The 20,337-nt window shown below is 42.8% G+C and overlaps 1 protein-coding gene across 1 annotated transcript in view; it reads left to right on the forward strand.

The window, feature by feature from the left end:
- The first annotated feature begins 1,511 nt into the window (after positions 1 to 1,511).
- LOC139319581 (potassium voltage-gated channel subfamily KQT member 1-like) overlaps positions 1,512 to 20,337 on the forward strand; it is a 173,552-nt gene continuing 154,726 nt past the window's right edge. Inside the window, exons 1-4 of the mRNA XM_070947484.1 lie at positions 1,512 to 1,909; positions 16,746 to 16,836; positions 18,380 to 18,506; positions 19,757 to 19,835. Coding sequence (XP_070803585.1) covers positions 1,512 to 1,909; positions 16,746 to 16,836; positions 18,380 to 18,506; positions 19,757 to 19,835 — 695 coding nt within the window. The remainder of the gene's footprint in view (positions 1,910 to 16,745; positions 16,837 to 18,379; positions 18,507 to 19,756; positions 19,836 to 20,337) is intronic.

The following is a 20,337-nucleotide window of genomic DNA, read 5'->3' on the forward strand; positions in this document are numbered from 1 at the left end:
AGCTTGGTAGATAATGGATGGGAATATATACATCAAGTCTATTTTCCAAAGCACCTGAAGGCAGGACAAGAAGCAGTGGGTGGAAACTAATCAAGGAGAGAAGCAACCTAGAAATAAGAAATTTCCTAACAGCGAGAACAATTAAGCAGTGGAATGACTTGCCTTCAGAAGCTGAAGGTGCTTAATCACTGGAAGTTTTTAAGAAGAGACTGGACTACCACTTCTCTGAAATGGCATAAGGCGATAGCCATCGCATATCAGGAGGAATGGGACAGGGTGGTGGTGCATGCATGTGCCCACACCCATAATTCTATGGGCCCTGCCCCCACTCATGCGTGCACAGCCCCCCTCCGTTCCCCCCATTCCTGGCACGCGATGGCCCGGTAGGTCCATTTCTCTCTCTCACCAGGCTCCAGAGCAGGGGTGAAATGCTCCCGGTTCAGACCGGATCGCCCGATCCGGTAGCGATGGCGGCGGGTGGTTCGGAGAACCGGTAGCAAAAATCCCTGCCCCTCCCCATGCCCAGCTGGGTCGCGCAATCATCAGAAGTTTTTTTTTTAATTTTTAAAAGCATTTTTTCTACAACCTCTTCGGTGGAAAAAATGCTTTTAAAAGTAAAAAAAAAAAGCCTCTGATGATCGCGCTGCTCAGCTGGGATCGTCAGAGGCTTTTAAAAGCATTTTTTTTACAACCTCTATGGCTGAAGAGGTTGTAGAAAAAATGCTTTTAAAAGAAAAAAAAAAAGCCTTTGCCGATCAGGCAACTTAGCTGGGATGGTCAGAGGCTTTTAAAAGCATTTTTTTTACAACCGAAGAGGTTGTAGAAAAAATGGTTTTAAAAGGTTAAAAGAAATGGCCACGCCCACCCAGACACATTACCCCCCCCCCCCAAGCCATGCCCACAGAACCGGTAGTAACGAATTTTACATTTCACCACTGCTCCAGAGCCTTTCTAGGAGTCTGGGGAGGGCAAAAACAGCCTCCTCCCCCCGGAGGCCCTCCGGAGACTGGAAACGGCCCGTTTGTCAACTTCCGGTCCCACCATGTCTATGGAGATTCTCAGTCATCCAGGTCATGGTTGTCCCAAGAGGCAACTGGACTTTCTGGTTTTTCTTTGAAGACGTTCTCATGGATGAGAAGCAAAACGTCTTCAAAGAAAAACCAGAAAGTCCAATTGGCCCTTGAAAAAAAAAAACACCTTTGGGACATGGTCGTGCAGAGGGTTAGACTAGATCTCCAAAGTCCCATCCAACTTGGTTATTCTTTTATGTTGTAAATCGTTTTGACAACTGGGCATCAGTGCTTCTCCGTCTATTGGTTTCAACTTCCAGCATCTAAATATCTTCTCATGCTTTACTTTCAGCCTCCTGACAACAGGTGATAGATCTTTGGGCGCCGTAGAAGAATTTGATAAGAATGCTTGGTTGGAGTCCTCAAGCATTAGCAAGGTTTTACCATGCTTTGATTGTCTTAAATGTTGATCAAGGGATCGAGTCTTGACTTGATTGCAGAATGTCCTATGTTAACGGTGAAACTGGTGGACACCCAAGGCATCACTTGTCCAAGCGTGTCAGTTCTCAGGTGGGAAAGCTAAAAGGGCCCCCAAAGGCTTCAAATCGGCTAGAAATGAGGACCAACTTCAACAATATGGAGTATTCTTCTGTGGCTCCTAATCCAGATTCACTGGTGACAAACGGATCAAAGGTTCTTCCAGATACTGAAGAGGACAATTCACCGGATTCTGCTTTCCAAATAAATAGCGAATCTATCAGACACCATGAGATTCAGCAAGCCTACGCTCCTAAATGTTTTTATGGCCCACGTTTAACAAAAACTAGTATGCAAGGAGATGTGTACAATTTCTTGGAGAGGCCTACAGGATGGAAATGTTTCATTTACCATTTTACCGTGTAAGTACTCAGTTTTTTGTTTTTTTTTAACTTTCTTATGAATTTGTTATCTTTAGTTTCTAAATTGCAAAGAAAGGGAAGCATTGATCTTACCTTACAAGCAGGGGTGAAATGCTCCCGGTTCGGACCAGATTGCCCAATCCGGTAGCGATGGCGGCAGCTGGTTCGGAGAACCGGTAGCAAAAATCCCTGCCCCCCCCCCATGCCCAGCTGAGCCGCACGATCATCAGAGACTTTTTTTTAACTTTTAAAAGCATTTTTTCTACAACCTCTTCCGACGAAAAAATGCTTTTAAAAGTTTTTTTTAAAAAAGCCTCTGATGATCGTGCGGCTCAGCTGGGATCGTCAGAGGCTTTTCAAAGCATTTTTTTCTGCAACCTCTTGGCCAAAGAGGTGGTAAAAAAAATGCTTTGAAAAGTCTCTGACGATCCCAGCTGAGTTTCTGATCGGCAGAGGCTTTTCAAAGCATTAGAAAAAATTTGAAAAGTTAAAAAAAAAAAAAGTTGGCCACGCCCACCCAGTCACATTACTCTCCCCCACCAAGCCACGCCCACAGAACTGGTAGTAACAAATTTTACATTTCACCCCTGCTTACAAGGTATTTTTTTTTTCTTTAAACATCAATCAAACATCAATCAAAGCAAAAATGTCAATGTTATCTACATCACAATTATCTTCAAGCATAAATCAAGGTTCATATGTCCACAAACATTTCAAAACATAAAGAATGCCCAGGTCAACCCCTCGATCTTTCTAGAAAAATCTTACAATTTTAACTCAAATGTTGGCATGCCCGAATTCTTTCATTTGAAGCTGAATGTTCAAAATTGTGTGGATTTTCTTTTGTGTAAGAGATCTTACCCCGCTACAGCAGTGGCCAAAATTGTGGAAATCTTTTGGGAAAAGTGTATTTTCTAAAACTAGCTAATAACACCACTTTTTTTTCCCGGAGTAGTACCCTAAAATTATATATCAATGGAAAGATAATTTAATCAAAAATGTAATGCAATAACTTTTAGGAAGGATTTGCTATTAAAATAGCAGTTACAGTATAAAGAAGAAAAGTGAAACATGTAGAAAAAATGAGATATATAAAAATGATCACCATAGAAAAAACGAAATATACATCATGTCAGTTAATTAGCATCATGTCAGTGAATACTTAGTTGGGTAACCTTTAGCATGAATTACGGCCTTACAACGTCTTCTCATGGAGGGAACCAAGTCTTTGAGTTCTGCAGCTGTTCTAATGCGGAACCAAGATTGAATGATGGCTTCTATTAACTGGGTTTTATTGATGGGTCGCTTCTGACTAACAAGTTTCTTTAGTCGGCTCCATAGATTTTCAATTGGGTTAAGGTCTGGGCTATTCCCAGGCCATTCCAGCAGTGGAATAGGATTATCTTGAAACACCAAAAAAAAAAAAAAGTGGTGTTATTAGCCATCAAACCTCAAAAATACACTTTTCCCAAAAGATTTCCACAATTTTGGCCACTAATGTAGAATCCATCATCTTAATTTTCTTCCTTTTTAAGGACAGTGGCTTTTAGTGGCTGAAAATATGAATCACGATGGAAAAGATTCCAGATCTTCTTTCAGAGAATTTTCTAAGTGATCTTATTGAAATGTCTGTTGGCATGTGAACCTTGATTTATGCATGGAGATAGTTGTGATGTAGAAAACAGGCACCTCGAAGGATTACTAAGAATGGTTCTGGATACAGAAAGTATCCAATGAATACTGAGCGCCTGCCATAATGGTTAAGTACTGACGGCCAAATCTGGTTCTAGATTCGTGCCTCCATATGCCGGACCCAGGAGTGAAATCCAAATTTTTTTACTACTAGTTCTGTGAGCGTGACTTGGTGGGCATGGTGAGGCTTGGGGGGGCGTGGCTTGGGGGGGCGTGGCAGGGGAAGAATGCTGCAAAATCCCCATTCCCTTCCCACTCTTGCATAAGCTCTCAGTGTACATAAAAAGACAAGATACATTTGTCAAGAATCATAAGGTACAACACTTAATGATAGTCATAGGGAACAAATAAGCAATCAAATCATACTAGGAAACAGTCAATATAAATCGTAAGGATACCAGCAACAAGGTTACAGTCATACAGTCATGAGTGGGAGGAGATGAGTGATGGGAACGATGAGAAGATTAATAGTAGTGCAGACTTAGTGAATACCATATTTTTCCGAGTATAAGACGCACCTACCTTTTTTGGTGAGGAAAAGAAGCAAAAGAAATCTCCCTCTGTCTCTGACCAATTTTGCCTCATTGGAGCAAACAGCAAACAGCCTGCTTTACTTTCAGTTTCGTTTTCAGCATAGCTTGATTAGCACAAGGGAAAAAAAACTGCTCTAGCAATTTACCTCTTTGCAGCAAGCAGCAGAGCCCTGTACAAAACAGCTGAGAGCAAATCAGCTGAGAGTCGGGAGGCCAATCCAATCAACTTGTGCTAATTAAGCTGTGCTGAAGCTGAAAGGAGCTGTTTTTTCTTGCTGTTTGCTTGCAAGAAGGTAACTGCTGCAGGCAGAGGCCAAAGGGTGGGGGGCAGTGGGTGGGTGGAGCTACATTTGGTGTATAAGATGCACCTAAATTTTCACCCCCTTTTAGGGGGGGAAAGGTGCGTCTTATATTCCGAAAAATGCAGTAGTTTGACAGTGTTGAGGAAATTATTTGTTTAGCAGAGTGATGGCATTCAGGAAAAAACTGTTCTTGTGTCTAGTTGTTCTGGTGTGCAGTGCTCTATAGCGTTGTTTTGAGGGTAGGAGTTGAAACAATTTATGTCCAGAATGCAAGGGGTCTGTAGATATTTTCACAGCCCTCTTTTTGACTTGTGCAGTATACACGTCCTCAATGGAAGGCAGGTTGGTAGCCCTTGTTTTTTTCTGCAGTTCTAATTATCCTCTGAAGTCTGTGTCCATCTTGTTGGGTTGCAGAACCAAACCAGACAGTTATAGAGGTGCAGATGAGAGACTCCATCATTCCTCTGTAGAACTGGATCACTGATACAGTTGATTGAGCCTTTCGTGATTGAAGTCAGTGTGCTGTGATTTAACAACAAACTTGTTTTTTAGCGTGCATCCTTTTATAAGAGTTAACAATTCTATCACTGAGGGTATTCTGAACTTGTGAAGGGTAATAGTTCCTGTTCGTAAACATAGATGGACGTCAGCAGTTTTCGCTCAGTCAATGGCCTCTGTTGAGAAGTCTGATGATCAGTTTTCTGCAGGTAGAAGGAGTCCTTGGTTTAAAACCATTCATTGAGTGACGGTTTGAAGTTACAACAGCGCTGAAAAAGTTACGTATACCTAACATGCGTTGCAACATCCCTAAGTGATGTGGTCAAAATCTGGGCACTTGGCAACCAGGATGTATTGATGGCAGTTGCAGTGTCCCAGGGTGATGGGATCATTGTTCGCCATCTTCTCAGCTGGCTTCCGACAACTGCCATGGCTCACTTCACAACTGTGGCAAGTAAAAATTGGGTGTGATTGTTGTGGCTCCATTACCTGAGCCTGTGTCATCAGCAGGAGAGGACTCCGAGAGTGAAGGAGAGGAGTTGGCAAGGCCTCCCTCTCCAGGATCCTCCTCTCTGGCAATGCCTTCGGTGCCTGCTGAAGGGCAAGAGATAGGGCTGGGGCCAAGCACGTCCATGCAGCCACAGGTGGACAGTGATGAGGGAGATGAGTCTTGGCTGGATCTTCGGCAGCGTCACAGAGATAAGCACGCGCAACAGAAGAAGAGGCATGCCAGAGATTAAGCTGAGTCACTGGACCACACCCCACAGTGTATAAAAGGGGGTGAGGTGGCCATTCAGACTCTGTGACGGACAAAACTAACTACTATCGAGTCACATTGCATCTTTGGAAACAACATTCTCTGCCTTGGATTTATTTTACAAACTGGACGATTCTTGAACTGTGTGTATTTTGTTTATTGAGTAAAGTTCTTGGCACGCAGCTACTGGATTGCTGCCAAGCTTCTTATCGGAAGAATTGGTTGTCTGCCAGTTTATTTAACCCCCGGCTGTCTGTTTGTGTGCGTGTGTGAGACGGGAACAGAACAGTGATCCAGTTAACCACCGTCTTGCTTGGCAATGGGAATTCTGCTCTCAACTGCGGTTGAGAGTTGAGGAGTACCTGTACTTACTGGCCACCTAACCTACAATGGAGATGTTGCTCCAACTACCTTGGTTTCTTTCCAGCCTTCCCTGTCGTCCAGCTACCAGCCCTGGACGGCATCTTCGAATCTCGCTGTTTGAGGAAGTTGCATAACATTCTCAGAGACTCTTCCCATCCTGCTTACAATATTTTTAAACTGTTGCCTTCTGGCAGAAGATACAGAACAATTAAAACTCGGACCACACGTTTTTCTGAATAGTTTTTATCCCAGAGCTATAATTGCACTCAACCATGAACTAAAGGGCCACCATCAGTGAGCTATTGGACAGTACTACTTGGTCTGTTGTGTGGATGTTTGGGTGGTTTAGGGGTGGGGAATTTGTGGTGGGGGGGTGTTTGGGGATTGTTATGTGTGTTGGACCTGGTCTTTGGGTGTTAAGTGAATTTCATTGTATGGGTATACTGTGTATACATGTACAATGACAATACATTTATTTATTTATTTATTTGAAAATATTTTTTAGCAACAGATCCTGGAAAGATCCTAATCTCGGTGCCTTGAAAAGCCCTTAGATTTAGCATAACTCTATTGTCACTTTAAAGCAGGGGTGAAATCCAGCAGGTTCCAACAGGTTCTGGAGAAGCGGAAATTTTGAGTAGTTCAGAGAATCGGCAAATACCACCTCTGGCTGGCCCCAGAGTGGGGAGGGAATGGGGATTTTGCAGAATCCTTCCCCTGGAGTGCGGTGGGAATGGAGATTTTGCCGTATCTTTCCCCTGCCATGCCCACCAAGCCACAACATGCCCACCAAGCCACGCCCACAGAACTGGTAGAAAAAAAAAAATTAGATTTCACCACTGCTTTAAAGGTACATTAAGTGATCTACTTTAAAATAAAATTTTGTTGCATGCAGCTCTCAAAATATACTACATAAACAGAGGTGGTATTCAGCCGGTTCAGACCAGTTCAGGCGAACCTGTAGGGGCGACTGCGAGTGGACCCATCCACCCGCCCCAGCGTAATGCCATCCTATTTAGCCACGTTTTTGAGGCGGGGCGCATGCACGAAAAGTATGCATCTACCCGCATATATTATATGAAACAAAGAAACAACCCAGTCTGGTTCAGATGTATATATGTACATCTGTATGAGAAAAACAAAATCTTGTGAGTTTAGCAGACGGATGGCATAGGGAGCACAGCTGTTACAGAATCTGGTAGTCTGTTCCTATCAGAGCAGATTGGCCTAAGATAGAGATGTTGAACATCGATCAGAATTGAGTTGGAAGGGATCTTGGAGCGGTGGTGGGTTGCCCCTGGTTTGGACTGGTTCGCAAGAACTGGTAGTAAAACCAGAGGGAGGCCCCGCCCACCACCCCAGATGTCGTCATCGGCGATCTGTGCATGCGCAGAAGCTTCTGTTTCGCGCAATCCTGTTGCGAACTGGTAGTAAAGGTTAAGTAGAAGGCACCCCTGCCTTGGAGGTCTTCTAGTCCAACTTTCCCAAAGTCGTCCTTGGTACTGTGGAATCCAGAGGGTGTTCCAGCAGAATCAAATATCGCAAATAAATAAATAATCGGCATTCCTGTTTTTAGCCAAACAGGAAAAAAAAAAATTAGACGAAGAGGGCTTCCTTGGAGCTATCCAAGGTCCTGTTTCTTGTTGCTTTCTGTCTCACGTGTTTGCTGTCACTTTTACGACCCTTTGAGTATTAACTACACAAAGGACAAGGTCGTCTGGCTCATTTAGTAAGATATAAATCATAATAGCCGAAATATCAGTTCTGGTAACTGGAAATAAGGCCTTGAGAAAATGCACCTCTTCTCAGGTTCAATTACAAACTTTACAGAATAGAATAACAGAATAACAGGTTGGAAGGGACCTTGGAAGTTTTCAGTCCAACCCCCTTTAGTCTAACTCCAAGCAGGAGACCCTATACCATTCCAGAAAAGTGCCTGTCCAGTCTCTTCTTAAAAGCCTCTAGTGATGAAGCATCCACAACTTCTGGAGGCAAGCTGTTCCACTGGCTAATTATTCTCACTGTTAGGAAGTTTTCTCCTTAATTCCAGGTTGCTTCTCTCCTTGGTTAGTTTCCATCCATTGTTTCTTGTCTTGCTTTCTGGTGCTTTGCAGAATAATTTGACCCCCCTCTTCTTTGTGGCAACCTCTCAAATACTGGGAATACATACTTGGGTAGATACGGAATCTGCCTCCCCACTGTGCAGCACAGTAGAACTGAGATCAGGGTGTCTGTGCTTCATTATTAATGGATTTTAAAAATTTGTTAGATCTTCTTTCAAGGATCACTTTCCTGGAGCATCTCATGCCGTATAAAACAATGTAGTTAATCACAAGTAAAGCGACAACATATACAGTGCAAAACAGATAACAAGGGCATTGTAGTTTTTTTTTCTGGAAAGCTTGACCAGGTGGGACAGAGTAAAAACTCTGGGAAGAGTTCTTATTCCTGATCATCAAAAATATGGGAGCGTTTGGAGGAAGGCAGCCTTTGACATATTTAAAATGTTGAGGATTTAAGCCTCGGTAGTTCTTGACTTATGACCGTAATTGAGCTCACAATTTCAGTCGTAAGCAGTGATGGTTGTTAAGGATATTGTTGTGTTACCAACCAGCAGAGTAAGTGCACAGAGAAACGGTACTGAGAGCAATGAATACAATACATACAAACTGGTTTAACAAAGCTTTTACTTTGTAGTGAAAAACAATTGCATAGTCTTTTAATCAACCCAAGTCTTTAGCCATTCAAATCAGTCTGAAGTTACAGATATCTTCTTACCAGACAAACAGCAGTTGGTAATAAACAGCAATACAATGCTGGTAACAAATCACGATGGTAGCATATCCATCCATGTCTTCACACACGACAGTAACAGTTCCAATCAACAGTTCCAGTCAAGCAGCAAGTCAAGCAATGATGAGAGCAGGTCCAACAATGACTATAGCTCGGCTTCCTTCTTATATACAGTCTACACTAGTAATTATCCACTTAAGATAAGTGAAGTCAGTTACAATGACTCATCAGTACAATTACTCAGCATACATCTTAAAAGTTACAGAATACATTTAAAGTGATAGCACACATATATTGCCTGGACAACTTGTTAGGTTTACACCATATCCTAACAATGGTCATTAAACAGGTTATTTTATAACCACATCTGATAGTTTTATTTTATTTTTACGCATTGAATATGCGTTATTATTTTTACAAATAACTCAAGGCGGCAAACGTATCCAACACACTTTCCTCATACACCTTCCTCAACTCACCTGTTTTCCCACAACAACCCTGTGAGGTGGGTTGGGCTGAGAGACATTGACTGACCCAAAGTCACCCAGTCGGCTTTCTTGTCTCAGGCAGCATTAGAACCCAGCACCTGCTATTTTTTAGCCAGGTGCCTTAACCACTAGACCAAACGGACTCCTTTTTTAAAAATTTTTATTACCACCTTCTTTGTGGTTGCTGTTAAGCAAACACAAAGATCATTAAATGAATCCAAAATATCTACGGAGATTCTCCAGTCATCCAGGTCATGGTTGTCCCAAAGGTGCTTTTTTCAAGAAGCAACTGGACCTTCTGGTTTTTCTTTGAAGACGTTTCGCTTCTCATCCCAGAAGCGTCTTCAGCTTTCTCAAAAAGATTGAAACTGGTCTAAGTCAAAACATGTCATTCAAGAAGACTTGTGTTTTGTGACATTGAAAGTATAAGAAATCCAGTAAGTCTTTGTGTGATCCTTGGTGCTCTTTGAGCTTGGTTGTTTTTTGGGAGACATTTCATTACCAAACTAGATAACATCATCAGTGCTGGTAGGAAGTAGGGTTTGTGGAGAGGAGGAGGAGGGCTATGGGGTCCTTGGTGCTTTTTGAACTTAGTTGTTTTCTTGCTGATGTTTCATTATCCAAACTAGGTAAGATCATCAGTGCTAGTCAGTAGTCACTAGAACTGATGTTGTTACCTACTTAGGGTAATGAAATGTCTTCATAGAAAACAACCAAGCTCAGAGAGCACCAAGGACCCCTCATTTCAACCCTGAGCTACAAATATTTTCCTTTATCAATAGGAGCTCTGGTGGCTCAGCAGACTAAAGCACTGTTATTAACATCCACTTAGTTCAAATCTCGCCAGGCTCAAGGTTGACTCAGCCTTCCATCCTTTCTAAGGTAGGTAAAATGAGGACCCAGATTATGGGGGCAATAAGCTGACTTTGTATAAATATACAAAAGTATGAAGGCTATTGCTTAGCACATTGTAAGCTGCCCTGAGTCTCCGGAGAAGGGCGGCATATAAATCAAAATTTAAAAATAAATAAATAAATAAGTTTGTTCCTCAACGTAAGCTATTTACTGCACTAATCAATACGGTTCCAATTCCAATACGAAGATTTAGACCACTGTGTAAGTGTCTGATCTCAGTTGTCCAAGCACTGTATGCATCTTCAGGCTATGCAAGTTTGAAACAATAGAATAGAATAGAATAGAATAGAATAGAATAGAATAGAATAGAATAGAATAGAATAGAATAGAATAGAATAGAATAGAAAATATGGAATTGAATAGAATAGAACAGAACAGAACAGAACAGAACAGAACAGAACAGAACAGAACAGAATAGAATAGAATAGAAAATATGGATTGGACTGGACTGGACTGGACTGGACTGGACTGGACTGGACTGGATTAGACTAGACTAGAATATAGAATAGAATAGAATAGAATAGAATAGAATAGAATACAATACAATACAATACAATACAATACAATACAATACAATACAATACAATACAATACAATAGAAAATATGGAATGGAATAGAATAGAATAGAACATATGGACTGGACTGGACTGGACTGGACTGGACTGGACTGGACTGGACTAGACTACACTAGACTAGACTAGACTAGACTAGACTAGAATAGAATAGAATAGAATAGAATAGAATAGAATAGAATAGAATAGAATAGAATAGAAAATATGGACTGGACTGGACTGGACTGGACTGGACTGGACTGGACTGGACTAGACTAGACTAGACTAGACTAGACTAGAAAATATGGAATGGAATAGAATAGAATAGAATAGAATAGAATAGAATAGAATAGAATAGAATAGAATAGAATAGAATAGAATAGAATAGAAAATATGGAATAGACTGGACTGGACTGGACTGGACTGGACTGGACTAGAGTAGAGTAGAGTAGAGTAGAGTAGAGTAGAGTAGAGTAGAATAGAATAGAATAGAATAGAATAGAATAGAATAGAATAGAATAGAATAGAATAGAATAGAATAGAATAGAATTCTTTATTGGCCAAGTATGATTGGACACACAAGGAATTTGTCTTTGGTGCATACACTCTCGGTGTACCTAAAAAGACAAGATACATTCGTCAAGAACCATAAGGTACAACACTTAATGATACTCATAGGGAACAAATAAGCAATCAAATCTTATTAGGAAACAGCCAATATAAATCGTAAGGATACAAGCAACAAAGTTACAGTCATGCAGTCATAAGTGGGAGGAGATGGGTGATAGGAACGGTGAGAAGACTAATAGTAATAGTAATGCAGCCTTAGTGAATAGCTTGACAGTGTTGAGGGAAGTATTTGTTTATTTGTTCGATATGTCTAACAACAAGCAGTAGACCTTTGTTCCCCTTCATAGCTCTCAAAACAAAGGCGTCTGGTCTGAATGAGGACAGAGATAAGTGGCTTTATCTGCCATATGACTCAAACAATGAGAGCAAGCAGGCTTTTAAGAGGTCAGGTGTGGCATTCCTGGGCCAATTTCCAAGGCGTCCTTCATCACCAATGGGCAACGTTAAGCAGATGCAACCATACTGTATCTGGGATACCATGGATTCAAAAATTTCTTAAATATATTTGGTTTTTCTTCTTTCATGCCCCCCCCCCCAATTTCCCCACAATGGTAGGGTTGAGCCAGAGATCTTTCTGTGATGATATTGCCAAGGGATCTCTCATCGTTGTAAGTGGGACCAAGGGCCTTGGCAGAATTCCTGAGTTATTTTGCAAAACAATCTCTAAAATCAATAAAGGAGAATATTCGTAGCTCAGGGTTGCAGTGAAGGGTTGGTGGCCTCTGAGCTTGCTTGTTTTCTTGCAGATGTTTTCATTACCCTAACTAGGGAACATCCTCAGTACTGGAAGGGAGGAGGGTTTGTGGAAAGGAGGAGGAGGAGGAGGGGAGGAGGAGGGGGGAGGAGGAGGAGGAGGAGGAGGAAGACGCCAACTGTTGGGTCCTTGGAGGTCTCTGAGCTTGGTTGTTTTCTTGCAAACATTTCATTACCATCATCAGTGCTAGAAGGGAGTAGGTTTTATGGAGAGGAGGAGGAGGAGGACGACGACGACAACTGTGGGGTCCTTGCAGGGGTGAAATCTAAAAATTTATGCTACCGGTTCTGTGGGCGTGGCTTAATTAGTGGGCGTGGCTTGGTGGTCAGGTTGGCGTGGCCAAGTCGAGGTCACTTCTTTGCCCTTTTTTAACCTACAAAACACAACACAACGCAACTGGCTCACCCACAATGTAAAAGCAGCTGTGCTAGACCCAAAATGGCCCCTGCAACAAGCAGGAACCTCACACAGCCACAAAAAGCCCAAAAAATGAACTTTCACACTTTACACACACACAACACAACACAACACAACACAACACAACTGGCTCACCCACAATGTAAAAGCAGCTGTGCTAGACCCAAAATGGCCCCTGCAACAAACAGGAACCTCACACAGCCACAAAAAGCCCAAAAAACCAACTTTCACACTTTACACACACACAACACAACACAACACAACTGGCTCACCCACAATGTAAAAGCAGCTGTGCTAGACCCAAAATGGCCCCTGAAACAAGCAGGAACCTCACACAGCCACAAAAAGCCCAAAAACCCAACTTTCACACTTTACACACACACAACACAACACAACACAACACAACACAACACAACTGGCTCACCCACAATGTAAAAGCAGGGGCAAAATGGCCCCTGCAACAAGCAGGAACCTCACACAGTGACAAAAAGTCCAAAAAACCAACTTTCACACTTTACACACACAGATTTCCGCATACAGCTTTGTGAGATTTTGTGTGTTTGTGTAGTTAGAGTGAAACACTACAGAAACACATAAAATCTCAGAAAGCTGCACAAATATTATTTTATTTTATTTTTATTTTTATATAAAAGCAGCTAAATTTAAAACTTCCTAAACTTTAAATGGCTAGGTCTAAAAAAGGAACAACTAAAAAAAAACTCAATTAACTATTTTTTTTAAAGCTCCCAAAGGGGGGAAAAAACCTACAGGCAGGCAGGCAGGCAGATAAAGCTGCTCACCGATGAACTTAATTGCAAGCAGGGAGATTCAGTTGCTTGCTGATGCAATGGATTGCAGAGATTACAGCAAGCGAAGCAAGGCAGGAGTGAGAAGGTAAGCAAGCTGGAGGCTGGGGGGGGAGGGATTTTTGCTACCGGTTCTCCGAACTGCCTGCCGCCATTGCTACCTACTCGCCCGAGCCGGTCTGAACCGGGAGCATTTCACCCCTGGGTCCTTGGTACTCTCTGAGCTTGCTTGTTTTCTTGTAGACGTTTCATTATCCTAATTAGGTAACATCATCAGTGCTAGAAGGGAGTAGGCTTGAGGAAAGGAGGAGGAGGAGGTGGGGAGGAGGAGGAGGACTGTGGGATCAAATGAAAATGTGTTGTGGGGATCTCCATCTAAATGAAGGATCTTGGTAGTCAAAACGAGTAAAAAAAAAATTGGATGGAACATGTTCCCCCAGCCACTCCAATAATTTCCATCGCGATTACTGTACTCTCGTGCACTCTTTAAGGCCTTCATACCTTAACGTATCCTTTAAGGAAATAAGCATGATCAAATATCGCACAAACTTTCCTAGCGGATCAATTATTCAAAAGGATTTTCTTTTCAGAAATCCAAAGAAGGGAGTTACACGACTGACCTCCCTTTATATTTTTATGTATGGATGTATATGGGGTGTAGAAAAGGAAGCCAAAATTTGCCATTGGTTCTTTCGAAATTCAGTTTCTTTATGAATCTGATTTTGAATCCAAATAAAACAATGTTGCATTTAGGGAAATAATAAATATTTTTTTGTTTTGAATAAAAGATAAATTTGTAGTGTTGTGCCCTACCCCCGCTCCCCCAAAAAATGATATTCTTGTTATGGTCGAAGGTGTATTTTCCACACCACAGTTCAGAAGCATTACCTTTTTATTAATTTAGCCTTTTTGATACCAGCTTTCACAGCGATATGCAACAACTGGACACTAATGATGCACTGATAAGGTGCACTGATGATGTTAGCTAGTTGGGTAATTAAATGTCTTCAAGAAAACTTCCAAGTTCAGAGAGCACCAAGGTCCAAGGACCCCACAGTTCAACCCCGAGCTACAAATACAGGTAGTCCTTCACTTACGACCACAATTCAACCCTACATTTCTGTTGTTAAGTGAGACATTTGTTCAGTGAGTTTTGCCCCATTTTACGACCTTTCTTGTTAACCACCGTTGTTAAGTGAATCACTGCAGTTGATAAGTTAGCAGCCTTGTTGTTAAGTGAATCTGGTTTCCCCATTGACTTTGCTCATCAGAAGGTCGCAAAAAGGGATCAAACGACGTCGGGACACAGCAACCACCATAAATAGATGCCTTGGTGGTGCAGCAGACTAAAGTGCTGTTAAGTAGCACTTAGCTGCCAGCTGCCTGCAATTACTGCGAGTTCAATTCTCACCAGGCTCAAGGTTGACTCAGCCTTCCATCCTTCCGAGGTAGGTAAAATGAGGACCCGGATTGTGGGGGCAATAAGCTGACTTTGTATAAAAAAAGAACACCGCTTGGGGGGACCCCGAAAGCCCTACTAAGCAGGTATATACAAAAGTATGAAGGCTATTGCTTAACGCATTGTAAGCCGCCCTGAGTCTCCGGAGAAGGGCGGCATATAAATTGAACCAATAAATAAATAAATAAATAAATAAATAAATAAATAAATAAATAAATAAATAAATAAATAAATAAATAAATAAATAAATAAATTTGCCCTGGTCACATCTGCAAATTTAATGGCTCAATGGAGACATTAACACTTCAAATGGTATCTGGGCTGCAAAAGTTCAAAGGAGCAGGAAAAAAAAGAAAAAAAAGGACATTTGCAAGCCAGATGGGATGAAGACAGGGCGTTGTGATAAGATATAACCTTGGTTTTGAATTACTTCAAAAAATTCCTACTGTTGCTTTTTGGCCATTGTTAAGTCATTAGTTTGTGGTCAGGCCATATTTTTAATGTGATTTACAGAATTACAAAACACACACACGTATGTTTTAGTTGCTGGGAGGGTGAAGTGTTTTTTTCATTGCATTGATGTTGGGACTGAAGGAAGTAGGTGCTTAATGCAACTGCTATCTCGGTTACTGATAGCAAACCATTTAGGAAAGAACTTTGCACAATATTGCTCTATGACCGGTACATGTTATCTTTGATAGCAAGACATCCTAAACTGCAATTTGAAATCTTTAATCTTTAGAAACTCTTATTAGAGGAAATGTTGTGGACCCCAATGCGCTATCTGAAAATATATTCTTAAAAAAATATGGATCAACTGCTTGGGGAATGCCAAATTCTCAAGTGGGAAGTATCCAGGAGTGAAATACAGCAGGTTCTGGAGATTCAGACAGCGAGGAGGCTGGTGTGGTGCTGCGCCAGCAGCCTGTGCAGCTGGCACTTGAGTCAGACAATGAGGAGGCTGGAGAAGATGTGGTGCCAGAGGCGGGGATTCAGCCGGGGCCTTCAGAACCTCCAGAAGCTCCCTTATGTGAAGAGGACGAAGAGGAGGAGCCTCTTCTCGATGCACAGGCATGCAGAGCTGCCAAAAGGCAGGAGTGGCTCCTCAGGAGGAGGTCTCCTCGACAGTAAGGCTTGGGGCTAATTGGCCACTCCCTTAACCTATTTAAGGAACAACACCGACTGAAGCAATTTGCAGGGAACAACTTCGTTCATATACCTCCGTGTCTTGTCTTGCTTATCTTATCAGCTTCCTGCAAATTGCTTCTGGGCATTCTGCCAACCATAGTAAGCTTTCAGTTATTATTTTTTGAATTCTTGGCGGCTGTTAATGCCAATTAATTAACAGCTGTTGTTGTAAAAGACTGGTTTATTCAGGAAACTAAGGTTTGAATGGACTTTGTGTGTGCTGCATTCTTTGGGGTCCGTAGCTGGGGCAGAACATCAGTTGTGGTCAAAGTGTTTCTCAACCTTGGCAGCTTCTAAGACAGGTGGCCTTCAACTCCTGGCTAGGGAATTCTGGGAATTTTGGGAGTTGAAGGCCACCCATCTTAAAGCTGCCACCACTAGAAAGTATGCATAAGTCAAGGCAGGCATGTTGGGTTGTGAAAGTCCTTTTAGCTTGGTTTTGGGATTGCAAACATTTCATTACCATACTAGATAATTTCATCAGCGCTACAGATGTGGGGAAGTTCGGTCTTTGGGTTGGTAAAGGTTGAGTAGATAAATGCGTCCATTTATAAATTTAGAAATGTCTCCAAATGTCTCAGCCTCCCTCGATTGCTTAAAATAAGCACATTGCTTAAAAGAGGAGAAAACTATATAATTTTAAATGAATTACAGCATTTTGAGTTATTTCTCTTTTTTATTATTTGTAGATTTCTGCTGGTGCTGGTTTGTTTAATTTTCAGTGTTCTGTCTACTATAGAACATTATGCAGAATTTGCCACCGGAACGCTTTTTTGGATGGTGAGTGATCTACTTTGGAAATATTAGCTAAATTGCATATAGTGCAGACCCGCTGGGACCTTTCTGTGAAAAAGTGAACAAGTGAAAAGACCAGATTTATTTATTAGATACCGTATGATGTGCTATTTTGACATGTTCTGGTACCTGAGAAAAAATTACTGAATTGTAATCATAAGATACAATAATAAATGCAGAGGTATAAAATAGGTGGTACCTGGCTCAACAGTAGCAATTATGAGAGGGAACTTGGAGTCTTAGTGGACAACCACTTAAGTATGAGGTAGCAGTGTGTGCAGTGGTGGGATTCAAATAATTTAACAACTGGTTCTCTGCCCTAATGACCAGCTGGGTGGGCGTGGCCATGGTGGGCGTGGCCAGCGGATGTGACAGGCAGCACTCAGCCTCCTGGACCCCCCTGGGAGTAAAAACGAGCTGGGGGGGGAGTGTGCTACATTCCCCCATGCCCCATTTTTGGCTTAGCATGCCTCCCTGCAGCCTCCTGGGCCCAAAAAACTGGCTGGGGGGCACCCCCGTGCTCTGCCCCCACCCCCCTGCGCAAGTGTGCATGACCCCCACCCCCGCGCATGTGCGTCCTGAAAATCAGATGGCCGGCAGGAGGTGCGTGCACACATGCGCGGTGCAGCTGAGCTGGGCGACTGCTTGCGTGCCTGCAGAGAGGGCTCTCTGTGCCAGCTGTGGCACCAGTGGTGGGATTCAGCCGGTTCGCACCACTCCGGGAGAACCGGTTGTTAACTTTCTGAACAGTTTGGCGAACTGGTTGTTGGAAGAAATCATTAGGGCAGAGAACCGGTTGTTAAATTATTTGAATCCCACCACTGTGTGGCACGTGTGCCATACATTCGCCATCATGGCTCTAGGACCATGATGGCGAACCTATGGCATGCATGCCATAAATGGCACGCGGAGCCATATCTGTAGGCACGCAAGCATTGCCCTAGCTCAGCTCCAACGTGCATGCGCGCGCCGGCCAGCTCATTTTCGGGCCTTCCGGTCCCACCGGAAGTCGGGAAATGGGCTGTTTTTGGCCTGTGGAAGGCCTCTGGGGGAGTAGGGAAGGCCGTTTTTGTCCTCCCCAGGCTCCAAAAAAGCCTTTGGAGCCTGGGGAGGGCAAAAAACAGGCCTATCAGGCCCATTGGTAACCTTTTTGCCATCGCGTGCCAAAAGCGGGGGGAGCGCAGGGGGGGGGGTCACGCGGGCATGCATGGGGGGCCATGGGAGGGCATTGAATTATAGGTGTCGGCACACGTGGGCGTGACCCCCCTGCGTTCCCCCCCATACTTTTGGCATGCGATGGCAAAAAGGTTAGCCATCACTGCTCTAGGAATTGTTGGGAGAGAGGTGTGTCCTTCAATGTGCCAAGAACAGGTGTGGAAGATGGTGTCTTGGGGCTGGCAAGGAGGCAAGGGGCTGCCCCTGGCATTGTACCACTTTTTTTTTTAATATAAAATGCTTTCTGAATGGTTGATGTAAATGCATTTTTTAAAAGAATGTTAAAAATAAGCATCATTGTTTCCGATTTTAGGAAATAGTCTTGGTGGTGTTTTTTGGTGCTGAATATGTGGTGAGGCTCTGGTCTGCAGGTTGCAGAAGCAAATATGTTGGTATCAAAGGACGAATGCGTTTTGCCAGGAAGCCAATATCGATAATAGGTGAGCCTTACTTTAAAATAATGTTCCAATTGCCTAATGCTGAATGTTTCTTAACCTCAGCAACAGCAACATGTGTGAACTTCATCTCCCAGAATTCCTTAGACAAGCATATTGGCTGGGAATTCTGGGTGTTGAAGTCCACAAATATCAGCAAGGGAATTCTGGGAACTGAAGTCCACAGATGCTGGCTGGGAAATTCTGGGAGTTGAAGTCTATACATTTTAAAAGTTGTTGAGGTTGGGAATCACAGATCTAGAGTATCAAGAACTGCAAAGACATTCAGAAACGAGGGATGTTATTGCTAGTCATAACCATTCTTGCTTCACCTCTATTTATCATTATTGTATGAATTTTCCAGAAGGCGTAAGAAAGTTTTCTTCTTTGTGCAATGGAGATGACCATGTTGCCCACTGTTTAATGATATTGCTTTCTTACCAAGATGTATAAACGGATGTAAAATCAGAGGCGTTGTGTATGTTTCAGCATAACTCTGGAACACCTCGAGCAAACTTGATACACAGATGACTTACACTCTGGAAAAAAAATACTGTGGGGGTAAGACACCCCTAATACCCCTCGGTGGGTGGGTGTGTCTGTGTGTCTCTGTTTGTGTGTTCCAGCATAACTCTGAATCACCTGGGCCACTGAAATGAAAAGGAATGAATTATATCTATAGTGTCAAATCACAGTACTTTTGACAGTGATAGTGTGCAATTTGGATTCAAGTACTGTTAAGATACAGCCTGTTGTGCCTTAAAATGGCTTCCACTGTACAGCACAGTGGCGTTGCCATGGTAACGGCTTCACAGTACTCCACAAGGGGACTCCCTCTGGTAAGGGAGATTGGTTCTTAAAAAGAAAACACCCTAGGCCCTCAGCTTTAAGCAAAGAGGACAAGTTGTCAGGGGAGGTGCCTGCTAATGCAGATAATCACCTCAAAGGCTGTTCCCTGTAGAATTCTTCCCAGCCTGTTGGCCAGGGCAATGAGGTCTCTAATTCTCACCACAGTGGTTGAGGCAGCTGCATACAATATAGGATTGGGATAAATAAATATCCGGGCAATGCCGGGTTATCAGCTAGTAAATAATAAAATACTGCACTGGAGTAGCTGAGGTAATATCTCTAAGCTGAGATGGCTAATTCAAAACCCGTGTAAACTTTACATAGTATCAAGCCCTGTTTTGTGGAAGGTTTCTTTTCAAAAACGGTGTTAAGCAGATGTTGAAATACTTCATGTGCTTTATCAACAGATCTCATAGTTGTGATAGCTTCCATTATTGTTCTGAGCGTGGGATCAAATGGACAAGTGTTTGCTACCTCTGCAATAAGGTATGTTGAAACAATTTTGATAAATTATTTAACAATATCCGGCTTCACAGCTTTGCATCCTGCCTGTATGCATATGTTTTTATTGCCGCTACCATAATTGTTGTGATTTTTTTAAAAATGTATGTAAAACTATCAAAGGACGGATTTGAATATTTAGAAATATTTAAAATAACAGTTGGAAGGAACCTTGGAGGTCTTCTAGTCCAACCCCCTGCTTAGGCAGGAAACCCTACACCTGTTGTGGCCCCGCCCTCCTAGCCTATCTCATCAGAGGGAGAAGGCTCCGAACATGAAGAAGAGGAGTCGGCCAGGCCTCCCTCTCCAGGCCCCTCCCCTCTGGCTCTGCCTCAAGTGCCGGCCGAGGAAGAGGAGATTAGCCAGGAGCCAGGTGTCTCCGATGAGAGTGATGGAGGCAATCTGTCATTCCTGGATCCACGCCAACGAAGGCGTGATAAACGGTTGCAGCAGTTGAGGAGGCATGCCAGGGATTAGGCTGAGTCAC

Source organism: Pituophis catenifer, unplaced genomic scaffold (genome assembly GCF_029215685.1).
Source record: "Pituophis catenifer annectens isolate HBS135680 unplaced genomic scaffold, rPitCat1.0.hap2 SCAF_7, whole genome shotgun sequence".
Taxonomy (NCBI): domain Eukaryota; kingdom Metazoa; phylum Chordata; class Lepidosauria; order Squamata; family Colubridae; genus Pituophis; species Pituophis catenifer.